The sequence below is a fragment of the Pollicipes pollicipes genome, unplaced genomic scaffold, assembly GCF_011947565.3.
Source record: "Pollicipes pollicipes isolate AB1234 unplaced genomic scaffold, Ppol_2.1 Scaffold_6686;HRSCAF=7923_pilon_pilon_pilon, whole genome shotgun sequence".
Lineage (NCBI taxonomy): Eukaryota > Metazoa > Arthropoda > Thecostraca > Pollicipedomorpha > Pollicipedidae > Pollicipes > Pollicipes pollicipes.
Window position 1 is genome coordinate 21,746,312 of NW_023596921.1, and position 11,130 is coordinate 21,757,441.

At 47.2% G+C, this 11,130-nt stretch overlaps 2 protein-coding genes across 2 annotated transcripts; both read left to right on the forward strand.

Moving 5' to 3' along the window:
- The first annotated feature begins 1,735 nt into the window (after positions 1-1,735).
- On the forward strand, positions 1,736-8,827 carry LOC119108636 (UPF0547 protein C16orf87 homolog). The gene is made up of 4 exons (XM_037232246.1): positions 1,736-1,961; positions 4,580-4,671; positions 4,927-5,121; positions 8,048-8,827. Exons 2-4 carry the CDS (start codon positions 4,624-4,626, stop codon positions 8,279-8,281), a joined length of 477 nt encoding a protein of 158 aa, XP_037088141.1. The 5' UTR covers positions 1,736-1,961; positions 4,580-4,623; the 3' UTR covers positions 8,282-8,827.
- Positions 8,828-9,527: 700 nt separating this feature from the next.
- On the forward strand, positions 9,528-10,642 carry LOC119108057 (ADP-ribose glycohydrolase OARD1-like). The gene is made up of 2 exons (XM_037231637.1): positions 9,528-9,614; positions 10,196-10,642. Exon 2 carries the CDS (start codon positions 10,211-10,213, stop codon positions 10,640-10,642), a length of 432 nt encoding a protein of 143 aa, XP_037087532.1. The 5' UTR covers positions 9,528-9,614; positions 10,196-10,210.
- Positions 10,643-11,130: the final 488 nt, after the last annotated feature.

Below are 11,130 nucleotides of genomic sequence, written 5' to 3' on the forward strand. Positions count from 1 at the left end.
GAACTTCGTCTCCCCAGGAAAGACAATGTTAAAATGGACGAATAATCCAGGGAAGCTGGATAACCTTATTTGCCAAATGACAGATGAGCCGAATAGGCAAGATTGTGCACCAGTGATAAACAGCTCTAGATGCATAGCTAGCATAGCAGCCATGACATTTGAGTAAAGAGCAATAACAATCTCCATTTTACCCCCTCCCCCCTCCCCGGTCATCGGGCTCGCTTTCCAGAAAAAGTTTCTGAAGTACACCCTGAGCTTGCCCCCCTCCATACCTTTTGAAACGTTCCTACGCCTATGCATACAAAGGTTGTAATTTCAATTTCTAACGTCGAATAGATAATGGCGACGAATTCAGGCCCGCTTACCTACTTTTCTCCCAAACGTCACTTTTACTCGAAAAATTGTTGCCTATCATGTATGCCTGAAGGATGGCATGCACCTGTGTTTTACTTGCGGGCCTCATGGAATGAAAAGTGATACTGTTGGATTCCTTATGTTTTCGGCGATTGGCATATTCCGTGTTAATTAGTGACCAAATAGGAACAATTCCATTTAGGGATCAGATGGCAATGATAGTCCTTTCCGTTCCATTCCGCTTGGCGTTGGTGGAAACCATTCGGGACCGTCCACACATAAAGCCACGCACGTCTAGCAAAGTTCCAAATTCCATCTCCCTCTAAGGCTACACGGGTTTCTCTGGTCCTCTGCAACCTGAGCAATATTGGCTACGCTCCACCAACATCGTCCGCATCAGCGCGGAACGTAATTTATTTTTGGCAGCCTCTTACGGTCAAGGGGTGTTATCACTTCAACTAAATCCAATCTCCGGTTCGAATTTCCATCAAATGAATTCGGGTATTTGGCCATTGGACGAATTGAAAGCCGTCTTTTTGCCATTCGTCAATTCGTATTCCGACAAAAATGTGCCAACGATTTTTCATTGATCTGACACTCGCCTACATCCCATTTGGGCACATCAAAATTGGGCTCATTAGCATCAGGAATAATTTAAATTTTGACAATATGCTTGTCACCAACAAGACACGTCAATATGTATTTCGCCCCCCGCAGTTCGTCTTTTGAACTCGGCGATAAAAAGGCATGGCAGCAAAAAAGTTCGGTTTTTGCACATTCAACGAACAGGCCGTCAGAAAACTCATTCGGTGATTTGTCCTGTAATCCTGTAGAGATGATCATGCGCTTCCGCAATGCGTAACTAGCATTTTGAAATGTCTGAAACAGCTTGACACAACCGGCTAAAAAGGCATGTGCCTGCTGAACTCGGCTGTGTTTGAGATATGATAGGCAAAAGTGGATACCATGTTTAAGACCTAGATACTGAATTACGCAGGCATGCTCGAGCTCCGCTACCTTAAAATAACGTTTTATCTGAATTGTTACGCGCCTGAATATGACACCATCGCAGACCGGATGCAATTACGATTGACTTAACTGCGACCCCAAGTTTCCTGGCTCCGCCAAATACTTACTGCAATCGGTTCCGTTCTGACTTAGCCAGATGGCGTCTCACTCTGACTCTGCTCTCACGCAGAGTCTGGTCGACGTGACTTGACACAGCATGTAACACATGGGGCCGAACCTTGTGGTATAGTGAGAAAAATGTCCTGTAAAGTGAGAGTGCGGCAGAGCTACCAATAAGGTGGCAGCGCATCTAATCTGGCACAGCGCGTGCGGTGGCGCATCCAGGGGGTCTCCGTGGAGAATGTCGTATGCTTATGAAACCCCGGCACCCTACCGTAGGGCGGGTGCGAAATTGAGTTGGCAGATGTGTTAGGGTTAATCCGCCCAATGAAACGATAAACACCGAACTGAGGCTATGACTGTCAAAATTAGGCTGGGAAGCAAGGTGATCGAAAATTGGATGTAAGGCAAGGCGAAGCCGAGGCACATTGACTGCACGCTGAGGAAGACCTGTGTTATTGACATGGTGACCGGCTAGTGTAAGTGAAACGGTATGCAATGTGTATGGCCCTAGTTCTGTGATGCTCTGTGCTTATTTGAGATGTAATTTGGAGCCAAATTTGTAACACAATATTGTAGCAGGGTCTAAGTTGGTTTTGAAAATGTGGTAGATGTTCAGTTGTGTTTTGTTATGCTTTTGTTTGTTGAAATTTTGGGACAATCACATGGTTTTGAGGTATGATTTGTAGCTGGCTGAGATGATCAATGGGACCAAATGGCAATGGGTATGGCCAGTTGCACTGTGTGGTGCTATCTCACAGGTGCTGCCATTAGCTGGAGGCCATTCTAGTCCCTGGATGTAAGGAGCTCTAAAAGTGACTGAAACTGTGAAATCAGCCTTGTCTCTGGCCTGTGAATCTGAAGGCAGGTGCTGTAACTATCAGTCTAAAATTTATGACAGTAGCAGATGCCTGCCCTGCTGTCTCAGAACAGAACAAAGATAAGTAGACAAAAATAAGACAGCTAGATAGCTGATGTATTGATGGTAAGCATAACAGATCAGTCAAGGTCATAGTTGAAATCTCACTCCCCCCTCTTGGTGTAGCTATCTCACTGATTATTTATGCTGCTTCAGTCTATTGATAAGGAAATTGTTTGGCTAGTCATAATCCTTGGCTCAAATTGTAGCATGCTGTTGGCCTCAGATCTAGGTTAACCAGTGTACTAACCTGTCATTTCAAAGGTAACCTGGGTCAGTGAGCTGTTCAAACTTTTCATGGCAAAAGTTTCAATGTTTTTGGTCAGCAATGTAAGTCTTGAGGTGCAACATGCTGGTGAAACATAGATAACAGCTATGAGATAGATGTCAACATGGGACAGTGGTCTATCATACCCACTTAATGGCACTATCCAATGATGTCGCTACTGTGTTACCTTATGCAGATGTCACCTTGTCAAACATTTGGACATTTGTATTAATAAATCATGTCACATGAAGAGATACAACAACAATGAAATTGAATGGGGTGGGGTCTTCCCACAATGCACTCACTACCACCATGCCAGATGTTTTGAAATACATGTTATATATATATATACACAAAGTCATGCTTATGTAGATTCAGATGTCAATGAGATAGAAGTTATATAAACAGCATTTTTGTAATCTCATTGTGCTGTTTTTTTAAGAAGATTGCCTGCAGAAGCTTTTCCAGATCTTTTAGTACTAAGAATTGTTTTGCATTCCTAAAAGTGCTATTCAACTCTACCTAGCACAGTTTGATAGAACCTACTGGCACTTTTGCATTCTGTACTTTGGCTCACTCTGCTGTAGCTGTATAGTCAAGGTGCTGCAATGATGTTAGCACTCTGTCATGTCACCGGCCTTCCATATTGCATGCATTGCACAGCGTTGTACACTTCATTATGGAACACTATGGCTACAACAGTCAGTGAAGTGTCTGGAGGCTATGGTGCATTGTTGGTGAAAACAATCTCTTTTTGAATTTGTGTTGTCTTAGAAGACTGACTCATTTACTGGAAGACCCTATCATTTTATTAATGTCAACTGTTGCATGCTACTAGATTGAAAAGTGCTGTTTTATATTTCAGGTGCCAGTCATGCCTTCTGTTGGAATTTCAAGTGTTTAACAGGGAAATTAGTTCTTTCACAACTTTTCAGACTCAAATTATGACCCTTAGCACTTTCACTATACAGAATGTGCACTCTAGCCCAGGATTACAGCCAAACATCCACATAAAGGCTGAATAATACCCAGGCTGAACACTTGATCTGCTGCTTCAGCTGCTGAGTTGTCTCAGCATTTTCATCAGTGTCTTTCACAGTGGCCATCTTTGTATCAGTCTTTTTATATCAGTCTCTGTTTCTATCACTGCTACTGTATTGTGGTATCAGTCTTTGTCTCAGTCTCTGTTTCTATCACTGCTACTCTGTTGTGGTATCAGTCTTGGTTTTGATCTTGGTGTCAGTCTTTGTTTCTGTTTGTGTCTGTCTTGGTTCTAGTATTAGCATCAGCCTCTATCCCACCAGAGCCTGAGCCCGAGCCCGAGCCCGAGCCCGAGCCCGAGCCCGAGCCCGAGCCCGAGCCCGAGCCCGAGCCCGAGCCTGAGCCCGATCCTAAGCCCGAGCCCGAATCCGAATTCGAGCCCGAGCCCGAATCCGAACCTGAGCCCGAGTCCGAACCCGGGCCCGAGTCCGAGTCCGAGTCCGAGTCCGAGTCCGAGTCCGAACACGAGCCCGAACCGCCACTCGTGCCCCCGCCCCGCCCCTGCCCCCGACCCCGTCTCCGTTCCCCATTCCCGTTTGCGTTCCAGCTCATCCCCTGCTCCCTGTCTCCGTGTTCGTGTCACGCTCTGTGTCCGTGTCCGTCACTGTTTTTGTCCGTGCCTGTCTCCGTGCCCGTGTCGGTCTTTTATGTTAAAGTCCGTCTATCACGTCCGTGTCCGTATTCGTCTCTGCCTGTGTCTCTGCCTGTGTTCACCTTTGCGCCTTGTCCGCCTGTTTGTCTGTGTCTCTGTGCGTGCCCTATCAGTGTTTATGTTCCCCTTACGCTTACTCTCTTCTCCCCGTCTATCGTTCCTTCTGTCCCTCGCGTAAATGTGTCGGGCTGACATATTTCATACTCATTCGTTTCAGAGCGGATGAACTACATTGAGGCCTGATTGATCAAGTTAAGCAAAATGCCTAAGAAAAGTGTCACGAAGGAGTGTCCCGGATGCGAGCGACAGGTGGTCTTAGAAATTACCTCTAGTTTTTAATCCAAGTACAAAAGATTCGTACATGGTGAATGCTTGTGAAGTTCTTGAAAAGGAAGCTGCTATTTCGCCAGTGCAGTTCAAACCAGTCGTATCATGAGTTGCAAAACCCTCGGTGTTCATGGTCGATTGCTGCTCAGATCGGGGTTCTGGCTTGGTGGTGTCAATAATCGTTCCTGCGATCCCGGTGCGGGAAGGTGTTCATACCTGGTGGTCCCGTCATTCCAGCTCCCGGTAGCGTGCAAGACATGCCCGTGCGGCCACTCGTTCCGGAAGCCGAGCGACTCGACATCGGTGCCTACCCGGCTTTCCAGCTCGTCTAAGGAGGGCGAGTCTCCCGCCAGGCGGCGCACTGAGCGCGTTAAGCGTGAGAAGCCGAAGTTCTATGACGCCAGCCAATACGAGCGTGCCCCCAGAAAACGAGTGAGTGCGGGCTGGTTGCCAACTGCCGTAGCACTTCACACGCTTGTATCCTGCGCGACTATATTGGAAATAGCGTCCAAGGACGCCGATTATGTAAGGTAAGAAATTGCACATGTTTTGAATTATTTTAAGTCATCATGCATAAACACAAAGGTGATAGTCTGCTTCATGATGTTGGTGCACCGCACCATAAGCCCCAGCTCGCCATCAGCTTATGGCGCAAGTGACCGAGTTGCCATCTGTACTGAGCTCTTTTGATTTCCGGCCAGAAACCATTCACAGTGTGTCCAGTTTCCACCAGGGTGTCACAGCTTTGACACTTTTGGCAGTCAGCTACTACCATTCCCCTATGTTGAAGGGATTGGGTGTACCCGAAATCTCAAACTCCAAAGAGCGGCTAAAACAGTCAAGTTTTAGAGAGAAAAAAATTCGAGTCAAAAGAGACAGTCGAATTCAAAAGAGTACTAAGGTTGAAATTGGCGGCGTACTCCAAGCACTGAATAGCTTTTTTCATATAGGTTCTCTATCTAAGAGCCTTCTCTATAAGTCGTACTTATTATGCAGAGTTGTGGCCTTAGCACGGGTCCGTTGGTAGCCGCTTGTCACGTGGCGGTTTCTGCATTATGCCTGCCTTACAAGCTCGTTATCCATAGCGTTATGATCGAGGAAAATGTGGAAATGACAGTGAATTGAGTGGTGGGATTTTCCTGGGGCTGAAAACTCAATTTAGGGAGTTGAATCGTCTGTCCGTTTTAAAACGTGAAATGGTATAACTTTTGTGTGTCCAAAAGTTTAGAAGCGATTGCCCCCGTGACCATGCGAATGGCTGGCCCACCATTCTACTTAACCATTACCAAAAAAATTGCTCAGGATGGTTGGCACAGTTATCATCGGGTTCTGGGAACTCGCTGAGCAAAGCATGTTGCGTGTATCCTGAACTTGCTACCAAATCGTGCCGCCCCGTTCAACGAATAAGTTGCCCTCCGTTATTTCGCCGGGCGGGACCGCGGAGGATTGTGCGTGCCCTACTATGTTACGGTACGGCCCTTGTTTACCCCTCGCTAGTTAGCTACCAGCTGACCTTTCCGTGGCGCCGGGGCCTAACAATGCGCCCTTGGGGTCTCATGCCAGTGTCCCTGGATGAAGCCTTTCAGGTTTTGTCCAGATCATGAGGAGAAACGTGCAAGGGTGGGAATGTAGTCGGACAATGTTGTTCTGTCCAGCGTTTTCAAGAGCAGGCCCGTCCAATCCGGACTGTAAAGCCAGTTTGCTGCAATTTCTCCCTAAGAGTGGGAGATGTTCAATCCAACGCAGTCAGCGCACGCAAATACACTGTTCCATGATATAAGTTACATCTTATCAGCGGCATCCAAGTCTCACCACAGCGCGCCCCCTAAGATTTTCGAAAGATATCTCTTTAGTATGTCGAGCCATCGCGCTCAAAGTTCTGCATCATATGGGGCGTTGATTGCGCGTGTTTTGATGCGAATAATGTGTCTCTAGCGTTCCTGGTTTCCGAATACCGACGGTTTTTAGGAACACTGCTCGGCGGCCATGGGCGCCGCCGGCGGAAGCCCGCAACTGAAGATTCCGCCGATCACGTGCGGTGGTCCGACTGTCACATTAACGGATCTCTACACCACGGAACAGATGCATCTACATATCACTGAATCAGAACTGAACAAGAAATACGCCTGTTTCAACACGCACATACGAGCATGCAAATGAAAATTCCGATTTTCAGGAAAATTGCAAAGAAAAAACTAAAGGGCAACCTCTGACCTTGTATATGGGCGTCAATTATTGACCTAGCAACATCCGAATATACAGGTAACGAGTCGCGAGAACCTGTTGAGAGCAATCTGCTGTTTTTCCGCGTGGCTCTATCATTTTTAGTTCGGAAACGGCAGGGGCACATGATCCCCCCCCCCCCCCGCCACTATCAGCCCGTATCATAAAAAGGGTGAATCAGGGCGAGGGCTAGTGATGCGTGCACAGCATGCTCTCAAATCCTAGTCTCATTGAGAATGCATCTCTCGGGGTTCGGACCTGCAGCGGATGATCTCGGACCTTAAGCGCTGCCGATTGCGCCGCGTAAGAAATGGCGCTCAAGATGTCTGTGAGATATTGCGGAGCCACATGCCTGCCTGCGCCACTCGTACATTGGCAGACACTTGCATCAGCCTGCTTGCACTAACCATTCTCGGGAACCTTAGAGGTAATACGATAATATAAGACAAGCTTATGCAGTGTTATCGGTTTAACATTGCACTGTTAAAATACCCGCTTAAGCCAACAACGCACAGTGTCCATGGGTATCAAATGTCTCTACATCGTTGTGGTTGCTCCTACCCTTGCGCAAACAATTGTGCCAGCGCGCTTGGATGCCCGTTGTGATTATGTGCGGTTGACGGAATGCACCGACGTTATCAAATGACGTGCTCAAAATAATTGTCTTCGTTTCTTTCCCCTGATTGTATGAATTCAATCAATGTTGACAAAAAAGTCCTTGAGCTCCTGGTTTGTCGGCATTATGAGTTGGTAGTTCTTATGGACGGTGATGTGTAAAACCTCGACTCTTATGGTGACGAATTCAAAGTTGTTTACTGTCAACATAAAAACTCTGAACTCACAATGGTATCAATTCATTTGTTTTCACGTGCTCCAACACGGAAACCACCTGCGCTTTGTGCATGTATTTTCTCGTATTCGGTTCTCTTTGCGACGTACGCGGTGCCGCATTGAGCAATATCTGACTTTTGATTGTTTTTAAGTGCGTACCATATCCTTCTCCACCGTACATTCTAGCGGAGACTTTTCATGACCAGAACTGCTCAAGAGGAATCCAGTATGGAACGTACGAACAGTATTACCTCTGCCTCGGCGCCTTCTTGTAGCGGCGCTCTTACAATTACTCTTATTACAGAAACCGAAGGTGATAGTGGAGCCTGAAGTCAAGAAGGTTCGGATCGACGAAAGACGTTCATTTAAGGAAAAAGAAAAGGAACGAGAAGATAATGGAGCTGGTGCTGCCGGCGAAGAACAAGAAATTGTGTATGAGGACATAATGGCAGACGCAACGAGGGAGGAAACCGCCAAATACGCCATTGTGCTCTCCGAAATAAACCGCAAACTGGCTGTAGTAAACCCTACCTTTTGAATCCAAGATGTTCAATGCCACCGAGCTCTGTGTGTGAACAAGTGTCGCTTCAGTGAGTTGTGCAAGTGCTCCTGTAAGCGTCCCTTGTGCGTTCCATGATTGAAGGGTTTTGATGTAAAAGTGACGGTTGTGTTTCGCTATCATGCCATGTACAACTGTAGAAAAGTTTGTAAAGATTGTAGCCATACACCATGCCATTTGTATTTTGTAAAAAGCACAATTATCGCGGCACGTTTTTGAAGTGTTGAATCCATGAGACATCATTTTCTTTTTATATTTTGCTGGTGCAGTATCATATTTCGGGTTTTGCTTTTGGTTCTGGCATACGCGCAACTCAAAGCAGTGCATATTTCGATGGGAGAGCGACTGGACTTCCTGTAGCGTGCACGTGTATGTGAACCGAAGTGTCATCCGTGCCTCGTGAAGAATTGCTCTGTAGAATTGTCCAAGAATTTGGATTTGTGGCATTTGACGTATGAGTCCATCCGCCACCAGTTTCCGTCGCTATGTTCCTTCGTTGAAAATAAAAATGTGATACCATCCTGATCGCTGTTTTGGGCGAATTAAAGAGCGGTTGTCTTTGCGAACATGACAGGAAGCATGTAAGGTAAATTCCTCAGATGAGTCCCGGGTTCCGTTTGACACTTAGTGACTTGTTACTCCTTTTCGATTAGTCTGTCCCTAGTACTTCATCTTCCTAGGTTACGGCCTGAATATGCGTCAATCGGCGTTAAAATAAACACCGTAGAGATGCCCGATCAATGATCAGCATTTGCTGCTTAGATGGAATGCACGAAGGTCACTATAGTTGGCAACCCTCCCCTGCTCAGCTCCGGATTCAATAATGTGCCTTCAAGAACTTGAAACCCCAGTCTCGTTGATAACACCTGCCCGAGTGGAAAGGTATGCTAGACTATTCCACTACACACATTGGGTACTCCCACATGAGACCTTACAAACGACGTGCTTGCCAAATGCAGTCACGAAATGCAAGCGTTGCCTTCTGTTAGTGCTTGGGGGAGGCATACGTTCACCTATACCGCCAAGCTATGACTTCGTGAGGATTCGGGCCAGGGTGTTGGCGCCACCAGTTCACAGATGCGCGTTTGAGCCAATACGCCTTACTAAAATCTGGTAGCCATCCGCAGCTGCTAGTGTGAATTGGCACTAATGTTCCAATCATGGCGCTCGTGCGACGGTGTTCCGAGTAACTATCGTCTGAGGGTGGATGTTAGCATTAGCGCGGATCAAAACAAAACCCAACCGGACCAAAGACAAAACCCGGTGCGTATCCGCCGGTTGCGTGCAGGTGTTGACCTCATCCGGAAGATAAGTGCGTACAGCGTAGGTCACTTTGTGATTGGTGTCGTGGAGGATGATTTGGATGTTTGGTTCCTCCATTTGATACATGCGCACCGCAACGGGCATGACGTTACTGTCACCTCTGACTTCTAAGTCAATGTAACTTGGATAGTTCCCTTCGAAAAATATGACAACATGAATGTCTTGATACCGTAGTGCTAGTTTCCTGTTTATGATCTACTCTGGAGTTATTTTTAAAGTACCAAGCAGAAACCAACCAAGAAAAACTTGTAAGCTTATAAACATCATTTGCAGTTATATACATGATACCTACCCTGATGAAGCCAACTGGGTATAATTATGTACCACAAAAAGGGTGTGTGAATTAAAAAAATAGAAGCCATCTTTAGTTGGAAAGATATGACCTAAACTGAAGGCAAATACTTTATTCGAAGCACGGCCTATAACATGCTTACCTTGTGTGTTACTGGATGAAAAAGTTGGTTAGTGGATTGGAGTTCATGGAGGGTTTGGTTAGTGGAGGTTTTTATTGGTGATGAACATAATGTGATTGGAAATGCCCCTACATCTCACCTTTCAACATCAACCCAGGGCAGGACTGCAGAAATGGAGCCGCGTGTGGTTGAGGTCACAGGTGACCTCTTCACATGTCCAAGCACACACAGTCTGGCACACTGCATCTCAGCCGACTGTCGGCTGGGCAAGGGCATTGCGGCCATCTTCAAACGCAAGTTTGGCGGCATCTCAGAGCTGCTGGCACAGCGTAAGAAGCCTGGTGAGGTGGCCGTGTTGCGTCGCGGGTCACGCTATGTGTACAACCTCATCACCAAGCACAAGTACTACGAGAAGCCGACGTACGAGACACTGCGGCGCGCGCTGAGCGCGGTCAAGGAGCACTGCGTGACGCACGAGGTACGCCACCTGGCCATGCCGCGCATCGGCTGTGGCCTGGATGGCCTAACCTGGGACCGCGTTCTGCCCATCATCAAGGACGTCTTCCAAGACTGCTGCGTGCAGGTCGAGATCTTCTCGCTGTGAGGTGACCTGGCGCCGTGGTGGCAAGGGCCGCAATGGCGATGCGGCTCTGCAGCAGGGTCGCTTTGTCGGACAAAGTTATGTGCTCCTCGTGCTTCACTTTGAACTGGAGATGGTCGGGTTGCGCGAGGAGCATCGCGTTGGCTGACGGTGCTCGTGAAAGGGTTTTCGTAAATCGCGAGTGATGCTGAAGCGGGCGTGTTTCTCAATGGGGGCAGGTGAGGGTGGATCAAGTTGTATCCTATGAAGGACATCTCCGTGAATATTAAAATGCGTGAGATATTCCGAAATGCTGCATATCGGATATGTTGAAGCTGATGTGTCGACATCTCGCAGACTTTATCTGCAGTGTACCAGAGAAAAACTCCTCGTGTCACTCAAGTTGGTAATGCCAATGCCGCAAGATGCCACCAATGCCAACCAATCGTTGGCTCTTGATTCTAAGCTGCCCCTCTAGGTCTGCTGCGGTGGCAGAATCTACGAGAATCCCA